At 43.4% G+C, this 16,182-nt stretch overlaps 1 protein-coding gene across 4 annotated transcripts in view; it reads left to right on the top strand.

Annotated features, from left to right (window-relative positions):
* recql5 (RecQ helicase-like 5) overlaps window positions 1-16,182 on the top strand; it is a 111,055-nt gene that overhangs the window by 71,356 nt on the left and 23,517 nt on the right. For 3 of the 4 annotated variants that reach the window (XM_078225273.1, XM_078225271.1, XM_078225272.1), the window contains 3 exons: window positions 5,612-5,670; window positions 9,882-9,958; window positions 13,991-14,084. In XM_078225273.1, the coding sequence (XP_078081399.1) occupies window positions 5,612-5,670; window positions 9,882-9,958; window positions 13,991-14,084 (230 nt within the window). Of the gene's footprint in view, window positions 1-5,611; window positions 5,671-5,970; window positions 6,148-9,881; window positions 9,959-13,990; window positions 14,085-16,182 lie in introns of all 4 variants that reach the window. The other variant, XR_013499118.1, reaches the window with a different exon arrangement.

Here is a 16,182-nt window from a genome sequence, read left to right as displayed (position 1 = left end):
GTCTGATTTTTTTTTTTCCCTGACAACCCTTTTGTTCCTAACGTATGAATAAAATGCCCTGGGTTTCTCCTTAATCCTGTCTGCCAAGGACATTTCGTGACCCCTCTTCGCCCTTCTAATTCCTCGTTTGAGTTCTTTCCTACTTTCTTTGTATTCCTCCAGAGCTCCCTCCGTTTTTAGCTGCCTGGACCTAACGTACGCCCCTCTTTTCTTTTTGACCAATCCCTCAATTTCCCTGGTTATCCATGGTTCTCGAATCCTATCCTTTTTTACAGGCACATGCCTATCCTGCCGCCCTAACAACTGTTCCTTAAAAGACTCCCACGTGCCAGATGTGGATTTACCCTCAAACAGCCTCTCCCAATCAACAGCTGCCAATTTCTGCCTAATCCCACTAAAGTTAGCCTTCCCCCAATCCAACACCTTACCCTTGGGACACCACTCATCCTTTTCCATCACTATCCTAAAGCTAACAGAATTGTGCTCACTATTTGCCACATGTTCCCCTACCGAAACTTTGAAGACCTGACCGGGCTCATTCCCCAGTACTAGGTCCAGTGTAGCCCCCTCTCTAGTCGGGCTATCTACATATTGTTCCAAAGAACCCTCCTGTACGCATTTTACAAATTCCTCCCCATTCAGACTCCCAGCCCTACGCGATTTCCAGTCTATACCAGGGAAATTGAAGTCTCCCACTACAACAACCCTATTTTTCCTGCATCTATCCAGTATCTCCTGACATATCCGTTCTTCCACTTCCCTTGGGCTGTTGGGGGGCCTGTAGTACACTCCCAACATAGTGACTGCGCCCTTCCTGTTTCTGAGCTCCACCCACAGTGGGACATTGGGTCTCGCCAATAATCTGTGCAACTGTAGCAAATGTTACCTACTTTATATTCCATTCCCCCTGCAGCAAATGCCAACATTCCATTTGCCTTCCTAACTCTTCCGCTTGCTGTATCTGCATGCTAATTTTTAATGATTCCTGTACCAGAGCATCTAGATCCCACTGAACCACAGGGTTCTGCAATTTCTCTGCATTTAAATAGCGGCCTGTTTTTCTATTTTTCCTGCCAAAGTGGACAAAGTTATATTTTCCCACAGTATACTCCATTTTTGCTCACTCTCTTAACCTATCTGTGTCCCTTTACAGACACATGTTCTCTTCACTACTTACTCTCTTGCCTATCTTTGAGTCATCAGCAAATTTAGCATCCAAAAATTTGGTCCCTTCATCCAAGTCATTGATATAGATTGTAAATAGTTGGGACCGCTGTGGCAGTTCACTAGTTACAGCTTGCCAACTGAAATTATACAATCCCTACAGTACTGAAGGAGGCCATACGGCCCATCGGATCTTCATTGACTCTCCAACAGAACATCCGTGTCCTCATGTATTTACCCCGCTAATCCCCCCTAACCTACACATGTCTGGGTGCTAAGGGGCAATTTACTATAGCCAATCAACTTAACCTGCACATCTTTGGACTGTGGGAGGAAACCCATGCAGATACAGGGAGAATGTGCAAACTCCACATAGACAATCCCCCAAGGCCGGAATTGAACCTGGGTCCCTGGTGCTGTGAGGCAGCAGTGCTAACCACTGTGCCACCCAAAATGACACATTCTTCCCTACTTTTGCCTCCTGTTAGCTAACCTATCATCTTTCCATGCTAATATATTACTCCCCTGGGATTTTATTTTGTCCAGCAACCTTTGATGTGATACCTTGTCACATGCCTTCTGAAATTCCAAGTACACCGCATCTGAAAGTTCCTCTTTCTCCACATTGCTTGTTATTTCCTCAAAGAACTCTTAATAAGTTAGTCAAACATGATTTCCCTTTCACGAAACCATGTCAACTCTGTTAATTGCATTAAGATAGAGTCATAGAGGTTCACAGCATGGAAACAGGCCCTTCGGCCCAACTTGTCCATGCTGCCCCCTTTTTTAAAAAAACCCCTAAGCCAATCCCAATTGCCTGCATTTGGCCCATATCCCTCCATACCCATCTTACCCATGTAACTGTCTAAACGCTTTTTAAAAGACAAAATTGTACCCACCTCTACTACTACCTCTGGCAGCTTGTTCTAGACACTCACCACCCTCTGTATGAAGAAATTGCCCCTCTGGACCCTTTTGTATCTCTCCCCTCTCACCTTAAACCAATGCCCTCTAGTTTCAGACTCCCCTACCTTTGGGAAAAGATATTGACTATCTAGCTGATCTGTGCCCCTCATTATTTTATAGACCTCTATAAGATAACCCCTCAGCCTTCTGCGCTCCAGAGAAAAAAGTCCCAGTCTATCAAGCCTCTCCTTATAACTCAAACCATCAAGTCCCAGTAGCATCCTAGTAAATCTCTTCTGCACTCTTTCTAGTTTAATAATATCCTTTCTATAATGGGGTGACCAGAACTGTCCATAGTATTCCAAGTGTGACCGTACCAATGTCTTGTACAACTTCAACAAGACGTCCCAACTCCTGTATTCAATGTTCCAACCAATGAAACCAAGCATGCTGAATGCCGCCTTCACCACTCTGTACACCTGTGACTCCACTTTCAAGGAGCTATGAACATGTACCCCTAGATCTCTTTGTTCTGTAACTCTCCCCAACGCCCTACCATTAACTGAGTAAGTCCTGCCCTGGTTCAATCTACCAAAATGCATCACCTTGCATTGATCTAAATTAAACTCCATCTGCCATTCACCAGCCCACTGGCCCAATTGATCAAGATCCCGTTGCAATCGGAGATAACTTTCTTCACTGTCCACTATGCCACCAATCTTTGTGTCACCTGCAAACTTACTAACCATGCCTCCTATATTCTCATCCAAATCATTAATAAAAATGACAAATAACAATGAACCCAGCACTGATCCCTGAGGTACACCACTGGTTTCACAGGCCTCCAGTTTGAAAAGCAACCCTCTACAACCACCCTCTGGCTTCTGTCAAGGAGCCAATTTTGTACCCATTTAGATACCTCAACCTGGATCCCATGAGATTTAACCTTGTGCAACAATCTACCATGAGGTACCGTGACAAAGGCCTTGCTAAAGTCCATGTAGACAACATCAACTGCACTGCCCTCATCTACCTTCTTGGTTACCCCTTCAAAAAATTCTCAAATTTGTGAGACATGATTTTCCACTTACAAAGCTATGCTGACTGTCCCTAATCAATCCTTGTGTCTCTAAATGCCTGTAGATCCTGTCTCTCAAAATACCTTCCAACAACTTACCCACCACAGATGTGAGGCTCACTGGCCTGTAGTTCCCTGCAGCCCTTTTTAAACAAAGGCACAACATTTGCCACCCTCCAATCTTCAGGCACCTCACCCGTGACTATCGATGATTCAAATATCTCTGCTAGGGGACCCGCAATTTCCTCCCTAGCCTCTCACAATGTCCTGGGATTCACTTCATCAGGTCCTGGGGATTTATCTACCTTGATGCGTTTTAAGACTTCCAACACCTGTAATATGTACACTCCTCAAGACATCACGATTTATTTCCCCAAGTTCCCTAACATCCATGCTTTTCTCAACAGTAAATACTGATGAGAAATATTCATTTAGGATCTCACCCATCTCTTGTGGATCCACACGTGGATGACCTTGTTGATCCTCAAGAGGCCCTACTCTCTCCCTAGTTACTCTTTTGCCTTTTATGTATTTGTAGAAGCTCTTTGGATTCTCCTTTGCCTTATCTGCCAAAACAATTTCATGTCCCCTTTTTGCCCTCCTGATTTCTCTCTTAACTCTACAACTTAAGATTTTCTAAGTGCCTCCCATTACCTCCTTCATAATCGATTCCAACATTTTCCTTATGACCGGTGTTGGACTATCTGTTCTGTAGTTTCTGTCTCCCTCCTTTCTTGAAAAACGGAGTTATATTAGCTATTTTCCAATCTGACGGGACTTTTCCTGAATCCAGGGAATTTTGGAAAATTAAAACCAACAAGTACTATCTCAACAGCCATAATCTTTTAATATCCTAGGATGAAGTCCACTAGGACTTGGGATTTGCCTTCAGTTGCAATAATTTTTACAGTACCTTTTACTGGTGATCGTATTTCTTTTCAGTACCATCTCTCTTTCACCTCTTGATTCACAATTATTTCTGGGATTTGTGTCTTCTGCAGTGAAGGGAGACACACAATATTTGCCCAATGCATTCAGCATTTCCTTATTCCCCATTATTAATTCCCCAGATTCACTCTCTACTGGACCAACCCTGACTTTAGTTATCTCTTTTTTAAAACCTGCACAAACTCTTATTCTGTTTTTGGGTTTTTTTTAAAGCTATTTTTCTCTTCTAATTTCTCCCTCATTATTTTTAGACATTATTTACTGTTTTTCATATTCTGTCCAATCTTCTGACCTGCCACTAGTCTTTGTGTAATTCTTTGGACAACACTTATTAAACAATCCTGATTGTGCTAAGAATTACACTAACAAACAATTTAAGATTATCAATTGGGCTTGCAGTGTAGCTCACTTACACTTTTGCTACATATATTCCTATACAGGGCCCTGTCCTTTGAAAACTAAAAGAACACATCCAGGCATTGTGTCGCCTTCAACTAGACAAAAGCTTGGGATTAACTATTTCCTGGTGCATTCCCGATGGCAATGTCTTGACAAATCAGAGTTGACTAGCCTGGTTTAAATAGAAACAAAAGCTTTGGGGGATAACTATTGCCTGGTGCATTCTCCATGGCAAAGCCTTTACCAATTAGAATCTACTTGTCAACAAATCACCACCATTTATAAGGTGCAGAATAAATTGTTGTTCCCTTTTACAATTGGGTATTCATGCAGTTCTGCCCTAAAGAGTGCAAAATGAAAAGCTTCAACAGCATGCCTCTTTTTTTTCAGCAGTACTCAAGTTCTGCACTACCAAACAACTATGCTTGTTTTTGTATGTTATCTCTTGCTGCTTGGAGCCAGTAAAGGAAGGCCTGGGATGTGCTCTTCTCACCAATATACCAAACTGAAAATTATCTGCTGTCCGTGAAATAACATTGAACGCGTTTGCATCTTAACAATCAAGGAAGTTTTTCACGCAGAGTGATGGGTGACTGGAACGCGCTGCTGGAGTAGGTGGTGGAAGCAGGCACATTAGCAACATTTAAGAGACATCTGGATGGATACATGAATAGGGAGGGAATAGAGGGATGTGGACTGAGTAAGGGCTGAGGGTTTTTAAAGTCTATTTGGGGCTTCATGATCGGTATGGGCTGGGGGGGCCTAAGGGCCTGTTCCTGTGCTGTAGTTTTCTTTGTTCTTTGTCTCATTTAGAAGGATACACTAATCTTTAAGGTTCCTTTTCCAATTTTTTTCCAATTAATAAACTTTTCTAATATTTTCTGTCGGAAAAGGAACAAAAGATCCAAATTATGACATGAAGATTGAGGCAATAAACGAGGCTGAATGGGTAGTTGTTTCAGAGAGCTGGCACAGACATGATCGGCTGGGCGTTCTTGTCCTATACTATAAATTCCCAAATCTGTGATGATATGTCAGCAGCTCAGTGCTCTGTCCGCCTGAGGGCATGGTGAATGTGGAAGTTAACGTTATGTTCTGTGTCCACTTTCTTTTAAGATCCTGACTGTCCCCTCCGAGATGCAGCCAACCGGAAAATACCAAAGCTGTCTGTCAAGGTACTGAGTAACTTCACTGTAACTCTCCTTTTAAGAGGTTAAATGCATTAGGATGGTATTTGAACTGCTATACCTTAACAAATGTTACATTGATTTAGTTGTTGTACCACTATGACATATCCAGAATGTACAGTGGAAATTGGATTATCAACTGTTTAAACCAGCAAGTGGCAGCCCGTGCACAGTGCCAGGTGTGCACTGAGTTTAAAAGCTTTTGTTTCTCCTCATGCACATATGTTTCTAGTCAGAAAACTGACACCCTTTAGGTATTAACTAAGTAACCTTTACCATTTCATTTAGACATTGCTTCCACAAACTGGTCTGCCAGTTACCTGAACTACCCTGAAAATGAGTGGCTACAACAAATATTACAATGTCTGTGGGGGGAACTATGAACCAAAATGACCAAATTTACTAAATGACTCCAATGAGCAATTTACCAACAAGATTGTAACCAAATTTGCTGACAATAGAAAGGTAGGTATAAAAGCACGCTGTGAGGGGGATGCAAAGTGTCTGCAAAGGAATATAGATAAATCAAGCTAGTGGGCAAAATTAGGCAAATTATGTATAATGTGGGAAAATATCTGGTTATCCACTTTGGCTGAATAGAAAAGCTGATTATTAGTTTAATCGGTTTATTTAGATCTAGATTGATTTAAATCCAGAGTCCATTACCAAGGATTTGAGAGCAGAGCACTGGGAAAACAGTGGCAGGATCAGATGGAGTGAGCATGAATTTATGAAAGGGAAATCATGCTTGACAAATCTACTGGAATTCAAGAATGTAACTCTGAGATTGAAGAGGGGGGATCCAGTGGATATGGTTTATTTGGATTTTCTAAGGTTTTCAAAGTCCCACGTAAGAGATTAATGTGTAAAATTAAAACTATTGGGGGCAGTGCACTGAGATGGATAGAAAACTGATTGGCAGATAGAAACAACAAGTCATAATACATAGGCCTTTTTCCAAATGGCAGGCAGTGACTAGTGGGGTACCGCTGGGATCAGTGCTGGGACCCCAGCTATTCACTATATAAATTAATAATTTTAGATGAGGAAACTAAATGTAATATCTCCACATTTGTAGATGGCACAAAATTGGGTGGGAGAGTGAGCAATGAAGAGGATGCAGAGACCCTTCAGTGTAATTTGGATAAGCTGAGTGAGTGGGCAGATGCAGTATAATGTGGATAAGTGTGAGGATCTCCACTTGGGTAGCAAAAATAGGAAGGCAGATTATTATCTGAATGGTTATAGATTGGGAGAGGGGAATGTGCAATGAGACTTGGGTGTCCTCATACAGCAGTTGCTGAAGGTAAGCATGCAGGTGGAACAGGCAGTAAAGAAGGCAAATGGTATGCTGGCCTTTGTAATCTTGCTGCAATTATACAGGGCATTGGTGAAGCCACACCTCGAATATTGTGTGCAGTTTTGGCATCCTTATCTGAGGAATGAAGTTCTTGCCATAGAGGGAGTGCAGCAAAGGTTTACCAGAGTGATTCCTGGGATGGCGGGACTGACGTATGACGAGAGATTGAGTCGGTTAGGATTATCTTTTAATATTAAAAGAAATTTCTGCACCCAGAGAGTGGAATTCTCTACCACAGAAAGCAGTTAAGGCCAAAACATTGAATGTTTTCAAGACTGAGTTAGATATCGCTCTTGGGGCGAAAAAAGTCAAAGGGTCTGGGGGGGAAGGCAGGATCAGGTGAAGTATGTTGACTAGATGCTTTTCCACCCATCTTTTGCTATTTGTCATCACAATGAGATTCATTCCAGCATGATGAGCAATGAAGGAATGAGGACTTAGCAACCAACCCACCAGGAATCTAGCTAAAGACAAGTGTCCAAATGAACCATCATCAGCAGGTGATGAGTCAACTGATATCATGCAAGTTAGGAACAGACTTGCTCCAACTAATCTGAAAAGCCTTGTGTGATGGAGAATAACCGATCTAGCATTCCTAGCATTATGGTCACTGAACTGTAACAAGAAAGGAGGACTTGGAAAAATATTACCCTAGGAGTTGAATTATTTGATACAGCAGTTTTTTATTTACTTTGATTTCTCATGAGCTGGAGCTACAATTGGCCCTTCAGTTGGGAAGGGGAAGTTCAGCCAGTATCTCTGCTGGGAAGAGATGGAATCAAATTTGTTTTTTTAAATATTCTCTGCTCTTATAATTGCTGTCCAAGTCACACATGCTTGTAGGTGGTCCGACAGCAAGAGCTTTAGAATTACACCCTGAAAGAATTTGCCTTCTGGTGAGAAAACCAACCAAAATGAAAATGGTCAAGTCCTGCATCAGTGCTGATGTAAAACTGTTCTCGGAAGATTCCTTGGTCAAGTACCCAGCCCAGCATTCAACAGGACTTCTTAAATTGAGAATCTTGGCTCAAAAAATACCACCAGAATTGAAAGGAGTAGAAGAGAAGCTGAGGTTAATCACCAAAGCATTCGGTGACACCAAGCCCGAGTTTTAAAATCTGTGGGAAGAGGAGTAAAGGGAGTAACGAATTCTCTTATTTTGAAGTAATAAGAAAAGATGAGCAGAAGAGAAATGAAATGAGTTTGACTTTAAGCAACAACTTGCATTTATGTAGTGCCTTTAATATGGGAAAATATCCCAATGAACTTCAGCAGTGTTATCAGACATAAATGGATACTAAACTGGAGGAGGGGATATTATGAGGGTTGATCAAATGCATTTAAGATTAGCATTCGCCTCTACTACCAGAGCAACTAAGAATGAACTAAAATGCCAGCAAAGCCTGATATCCTGGGTATTTAAAAAAAAAATTAGTGTTGGTATCAAGTATTCTCAGGTCAGGTAGTAGTTAGCATAGAACCCCTACAGTGCAGAAAGATGCCATCCAACCTATCGAGTCTGCGCTGACTCTCCGAAAAAGTATCCCGTCCAGGCCCTCCCCTCCACCCCATCCCCATAACCCCACACATTCTCCACGGTTAATCCACCTAACCTACACATCTTTGGACACCAAGAGGCAATTTAACATGGCCAATCCCCCTAACTTGTACATCTTTGGACATCAAGGGCAATTTAGCATGGTCAATCCACCTAACCTGCAATCTTTGGCCACCAAGGCGCAATTTAGCGTAGTTGCAGAATAAAGCCTCCTCTACTCTGCTGCAATAGTGTGCCTCAACCTCCACTTCGGACCATTTTCAACTACCCAGTGAGTTAGTTTTCCCATTTTTTGCACCACCCAACATATTTCCTCTGAGTGGGGTTGATATTAAAGCTAACTAGTGCCTGTTTATTGCTAACTTGTGCCAAACTGGCGGCTGTGACTGCTGGTACCAGACTGAAACAACCCAATATTTCCAGTACCGCCAGCAAATCGTGGATCATTTTCATCCCATAATTATTAGCTTAGATTGGAGTAAAAGTATCCTACTTTAATGTGACTTTTAATTGAAGAAGTTGCGAGTATTGAAAGGTTGCTGTGACTAGTTCCTTTACCTAGGTAAGAAGGTTGCCCACAGCATAGGACTTGCATTAACATTCCTGGCCTTGGCATCCTGAATTGCAGTCACTGTTGGAGTGTAGAGAAAAGCAGCAGCCAATTTGGATACTGTAAGGCCCCAAAAGTGACATTGAGATACCTGACCAGATAATTATTTTTTTTTTAGTGATATTGGTTAAGGGACAAATATTGGCTTAGACTCCAGGAGAACTCTTGAGAGATGAGGAACTGGCTGGCAAGTATCACTGGGAATTCACATGTATTCAGTGGTCCCAGAGGGTAGTGAATCTTTGGAATTCTCTGCCCAGTGAAGCAGTAGAGGCTACCTCGTTAAATGTGTTTAAGTCAATGATAGATTTTTAACCATTAAGGGAATTGGAGGTTATGGGGAGCGGGCGGGTAAGTGGCACTGAACCCACTATCAGATCAGCCATGATCTTATTGAATGGCGGAGCAGGCTTGAGGGGTTAGATGGCCTACTCCTGCTCCTATTTCTTATGTTATGTTTCAAAAAAGTAGAAGTGGATAAACTACTGGAAGTTATACACTGAAGGAAGTATTTTTACAGGATGGTCACATATCAAGTGATATGTATGATGGATTTTTGGGAATGAATATGCAAAATGTAATTTATCTTGATGGCACTGGATTCAAGTTTGTATACTAACTGGTTTGCCTTTCCCTTTTCTCTTTTTGCCACTGTTGTCTTGTTGCATCAGGCACGTGAACATTGTCTCCACATGTTGGAGGAGGCACTGACCAAGAGCAAAGAGCAGGGAATCGCAAAGCCAGAGTGGTAGGTGAAGTATGCAGCAACCAAGTACACACATGCATATGTAAAACTACACAACACATTCAGCTTGTGTGTATATAGCTCCCTTTAATATAGTAAAACATCCCAAGGCATTCCACAGAGGTACGAAGAGACAACATTTAATATTGAGTCAAAGATAGAAACATTAGGACAGGTGCCCAATAGCTTGGTTAAAGAGTAGATTTGAAGGGGCACTTTAAAGGAAATGAGACAGTTGGAGAGATTGGTTGAGGGGATTCAGCTTTGGGTCTAGGCATGCCAAAGGAGAAGTAAGCACAATATTGTGTTCTTTGTTAAAAGCCTTTATACTTAAGTTTGCTCTGAAAGCTGTCTTCCACTCATAGTTTACAGCACGGAAACAGGCTCTTTGGCCCAACTTGTCCATGCCAATCAGTTTTTACCATTTAAGCTAGTCCCAATTGCCCACGTTTGGCCCATATCCCTCTATACCCATCTTACCCATGTAACTGTCTAAATGTTTTTTAAAAGACAAAATCGTATCCGCCTCTACGACTACCTCTGGTAGCTCGTTCCAGACACTCACCACCCTCTGTGTGAAAGAATTGCTCCTCTGGACCCTTTTGTGTATCTCCCCTCTCACCGTAAACCTATGCCCTCTAGTTTTAGACTCCCCTACCTTTGGAAAAGATGTTGACTATCTCCCTTATCTATGCCCCTCGTTATTTTATAGACTGCTATAAGATCACACCTAAGCATCCTACGCTCCAGAGAAAAAAGTCCCAGTCTATCCAGCGCCTCCTTCTAATTCAAACCATCAGGTCCTGGTAGTATCCCAGTAAATCTTTTCTGCACTCTTTCTAGTTTAATAATATCCTTTCTATATATAATAGGATGACCAGAACTGTATTCCAAGTGTGGCCTTACCAATGTCTTGTACAACTTCATCAAGACTCCCAACTTCTGTATTCCATGTTCTAACCAATGACACCAAGCATGCTGAATGTCTTCACCACCCTGTCCACCTGTGACTCCACTTTCAAGGAGCTATGAACCTGTACCCCCTAGATCTCTTTGTTCTATAACTCTCCCCAATGCTCTAGCATTAACTGAGTAAGTCCTGCCCTGGTTCGATCTACAAAAATGCATCACCTCATCTTTACTTAAATTAAACTCCACCTGCCATTCATCAGTCCAATGGTCCAACTGATCAAGATCACATTGCAATCCTGGATAACCTTCACTATACCACTAATCTTGGTGTCATCTGCGAACTTACTAACCATGCCTCCTAAATTCTCCTCCAAATCATTAATATAAATGACAAATAACAGTGGACCCAGCACCGATCCCTGAGGCACACTGCTGGTCACAGACCTCCAGTTTGAAAAACAACCCTCCACAACCACTTCTGTCATCAAGCCAATTTAGTATTCAATTGGTTACCTCGCCCTTGATCCTGAGAGATTTAACCTTTGTGCGGTGCATTGTCAATGTCGACTGCACTGCTCTTATCTACCTTCTTGGTTACCCCTTCAAAAAAACTCAATTTGTGAGACATGATTTTCCATTCAGAAAGCCATGCTGACTGTCCCTAATCAGTCCTTGCCTTTCTAAATGCTTGTAGATCCTGTCCCTCAGAATACCTTCTAACAATTTACCCACCACAGATGAGAGGCTCACTGGCCTGCAATTCCCAGGCTTTCTCCTGCAGCCCTTCTTAAACAAAGGCACAAAATTTGCCACCCTCCAATTTTCAGGCACCTTTGCTGTGGCTGTCGATGATTCAAATATCTCTGCTAGGGGATCTGCAATTTCCTCCCTTGCCTCCCACAGCGTCCTGGGATACACTTCATCAGGTCCTGGGGATTTATCTACCTTGATGCGCTTTAAGACTTCCAGCACCTCCTTCTCTGCAGTATGTACACTCCTCAAGACCTCACTATTTATTTATGTCCCCAAGTTCCCTAACATCCATGCCTTTCTCGACAGTAAATACTGATGAGAAATATTCATTTAGGACCTCACCCATCTCTGGTGGATCTGCGCATAGATGACTTTGTTGATCCTTAAGAGGCCCTGGTTTCTCCCTAGTTACTCTTTTGCCCTTTATGTATTTGTAGAAGCTCTTTGGATTCTCCTTTGCCTTATCTGCCAAAACAATCTTGTGTCCCCTTTTTGCCCTCCTGATTTCTCTCTCGACTCTATTCCAACACCCGCTATACTCTTCAAAGGATCCACTTGATCCCAGCTGCCTATGCATGTCATATGCCTCCGTCTTCTCAATATCCTGAGTCATCCCGGGTCCCCTACTTCTACCAGCCTTGCACTTCACTCAGAGGAATGTGCATACTCTGAACCCTGGTTAACACACTTTTGAAAGCCTCCCACTTACCAGATGTCCCTTTGCCTGTCAGCAGACTCCCCCAATAAAATTTTGAAAGTTCCTGTCTAATACCACCAAAATTGGCCTTGCCCCAATTTAGAAGTTTTGGGCCAGGCCTATCATACTCCACAGCTATCTTAAAACTAATGGAATTATGGTCACTGGTCCCAAAATGATCCCTCACTAACACTTCTGTCGCCTGACCTTCGTCATTTCTCAAGAAGAGGTCAGGTTTTGCCCCCTCTTTAGTTGGGCCATCCACATGCTGAATGAGAAATTCCTCCTGAATATATTTAACAAATTTCTCTCCATCCAAGTCCCTAATACTATGGCTGTCCCAGTCAATGTTGGGAAAGTTAAAGTCCTCTACTATTACCACTCTATTTTTCTTGGAGCTATCTGTAATCTTATATATTTGCTCCTCAATTTCCTGCTGACTATTTGGGGGCCTATAGTACAATCCTATCAAAGTGATCTCTCCTTATTTCTCAGTTCATAGAATTCCTACAATGCAGAAGGAGGCCATTCAGTCCACTGAGTCTGCACTGACAACAATCCCAGCCAGGCCCTATCCTTGTAACCCCACATAATTCCCCTAAAGCTAAGGGGCAATCCCACCAAGACCTGTTGCCCGTAACCCCAAGTATTTACCTCGCTAATTCCCCTAACCTACACATCCTGGGACACCTAAAGGCCAATTTAGCACGTCTTTTGGACTGTGGGAGGAAACCCATGCAGAAGCGGGGAGAACGTGCAAACTTCACGCAGACAGTCACCTGAGGCCGAAATTGAACCCAGGTCCCTGGCGCTGAGAGGCAGCAGTGCTAACCACTTGTGCCACTGTGACGCCCCATATAGACTCAGTAGGTAAACTGTCAGAAATATCCCCCCTCAGTACCGCCGGGATGTTCTCCCTAATCAAAAATGCAACTCCCCCTCCTCTCTTATCTCCTATTCTATCTTTTCTATAGCATCTGTACCCTGGAACATTGAGCTGCCAGTCTTGTCCCTCCCTTAGCCATGTTTCAGTAATAGCTATAATATCCCAGTCCCATGTACCCATCCATGCCCTGAGTTCATCTGCCTTGTCCTTAAGGCCTCTTGCATTGAAATAAATGAAGTTTAATCCAGACTTCCCTTGCTCTCTGCCTGAAACATCTAGTAGTAGGATTACTGACACTGCCTTTACTGTTTAACGAGCTGTCTTTAACTTCTGTGCTGTCCTCAACCTTCTCTTCTGTCTTCCTATTGCTTTGGGTCCTACCCCCCCTGCCATACCATAATTTAAACCTTCCTGAGTGGCTCTCACAAATCTCCCCGCCAGGATATTAGTCCCCCTCCAGTTCGGGTGTAGCCCGTCCCTCTTGAACAGGTCACCCCTTTCCCAGCAGAGATCCCAATGATCCACAGATCTAAATCCCTGCACCAGCTCAAGCCACGCATTCATCTGCCTAATCTTCCTATTCCTACTCTTTCTAGCACGTAGCGTCGGCAGTAGTCTAGAAATTACTACTCTCGAGGTCCTGCACTTTAGCCTCAGGTATCAGTTCCTCGTGTCCGTCAGGTGTTTGTATGTATATTGCGCTGGTGTGCGCTCTCCCCTTCGCAAATGGGTTGACAGAGCTGATCCATATACATAGCTTGATGCCCCTCTCCTCTCTCTCTAACAGGGCTAACCCTCACGTATGTGCCATAGAGATGGAATATGAAGCTTTCAAAATCACTAAGATGGCTAACTTGTACAAAGCACTGGTATTGAGAAAGGTGGGTAAACAAAATTATATATCGTTGGGAACCTGCTACATTTAATAGAGTGACTTGTTAAGGCTATTTACATAATGCATGGCTATTGACAGCCAATGGGAGGCATCAGAATGAGGAGATCGGTAAGAATTCAGGATCTGTAGCAGTGCAGAAACATTAAATTTAAAGGGTTAACACTGAGACCCTTAGAATGAGATTCTATCTAACACGACATAGGGAGGATAGGGGAAGGGGATATTAGGCAGGGATTTATGGAGTTGGGGTGGAAACTAAAGGCCAAGACTGACAGAGTGGTTATCTCTGGACTCTTGCCTGTACCACGGGATAGTTTAGAGAGGAATAGGGAGAGGGAAGGTTTGAATTCATGGCTGAGGGGATGGTGCAGGAGGGAGGGGTTCAGGTACTTAAGCAATTGGGGCTCGTACTGGGGAAGGTGTGACCTCTATGAGAAGGATGGTCTACACCTTAATCAGAAGGGGACCAATATCCTGGGGGGTAAATTTGCTAAGGCCATGCAGGGAGGTTTAAACTGATTCGGGGGGGGGGAGGGATCCTGAGTAGTGGGGCTGAAAGTGAGGGATGCATGGATGGGGACTGCAATGCACGGCATTGCAGAGGTGGGGTGGAGCAGGGTTTGAAATGTGTATACTTCAATGCCAGGAGTATTCGCAATAAAGTGGGTGAACTTGCAGCGTGGATCAGTACCTGGGACTTCGATGTTGTGGCTATTTCAGAGACATGGATAGAGCAGGGGCAGGAATGGATGCTGCAGGTCCCGGGGTTCAAATGTTTTAGTCGAAGTAGGGAAGGAGGTAGAAGAGGGGGAGGGGTAGCATTATTGGTCAGAGATTGTATCACAGTGTCAGAGAGGAGGTTTGATGAGGACTTATCTGTTGAGGTAGTATGGGCGGAGATTAGAAATAGGAGAGGAGAGGTCACCCTGTTGGGAGTCTTTTATAGACCTCCTAAAAGTTCTAGAGAGGTTGAGGAAAGGATTGCGGAGTCAATCCTGCTTAGGAGTGAAAGTAATAGGGCAATTGTTATGGGGGATTTTAACTTGACTAATATTGACTGGAATTGTTATAGCTCTAGCTCGTTAGAGGGGTCAGTTTTTGTTCAAAGCGTGCAGGAAGGTTTTTTGACTCAGTATGTAGACAGGCCAACTAGAGGTGAGGCTATATTGGATCTGGTGCTGGGAAATGAGCCAGACCAGGTGCTAGACTTGGAAGTTGGTGTGCATTTTGGTGATAGTGACCACAATTCGGTTACGTTCACCTTAGTGATGGAAAGGGATAGGCATGAACCTCGGGCCAGTGGTTTTAGCTGGGGGAAGGGTAATTATAAGGCTATTAGGAGAGAATTAGGAAACATAGGTTGGACTAGGAGATTACAGGGACTGGGAACGTCCGACATGTGGAGTTTTTTCAAGGAGCAGCTACTGCGAGTCTGTGATAGGTATGTCCCTGTCAGGCAAGGAGGAATTGGTAGGGCTAGGGAACCGTGGTGCACCAAAAAAGTTTCTTTGTTGGTTAAAAAGAAAAAGGAGGCTTATGTTCGGATGAGACGTGAGCACTCGGGTAGTGCACTAGAAAGCTTTAGATTGGCTAAGAGGGAGTTGAAGAGCGAGCTTAGAAGGGCTAAAAGGGGACATGAGAAGACTTTGGCGGATAGGGTTAAAGAGAATCCTAAGGCGTTCTATAGGTATGTCAAGAACAGAAGGTTGGTTAGGGCAAGTTTAGGGCCAGTTATAGATGGCAGAGGGAAGTTATGTGTGGAACCGGAGGAGATTGGTGAAGCATTGAACCAATATTTCTCTTCGGTGTTCACGCAAGGGGACATGAATATAGCTGAGGAGGACACTGGGTTGCAGGGGAGTAGAATAGACAGTATTACAGTTGATAAGGAGGATGTGCAGGATATTCTGGAGGGTCTGAAAATAGATAAATCCCCTGGTCCGGATGGGATTTATCCAAGGATTCTCTGGGAGGCAAGAGAAGTGATTGCAGAGCCTCTGGCTCTGATCTTCAGGTCGTCGTTGGCCTCTGGTATAGTACCAGAAGATTGGAGGTTAGCGAATGTTGTCCCATTGTTTAAGAAG

This window comes from Mustelus asterias, chromosome 12 (genome assembly GCF_964213995.1).
Source record: "Mustelus asterias chromosome 12, sMusAst1.hap1.1, whole genome shotgun sequence".
Lineage (NCBI taxonomy): Eukaryota > Metazoa > Chordata > Chondrichthyes > Carcharhiniformes > Triakidae > Mustelus > Mustelus asterias.
This window is presented reverse-complemented; position numbering and strand designations above follow the sequence as displayed.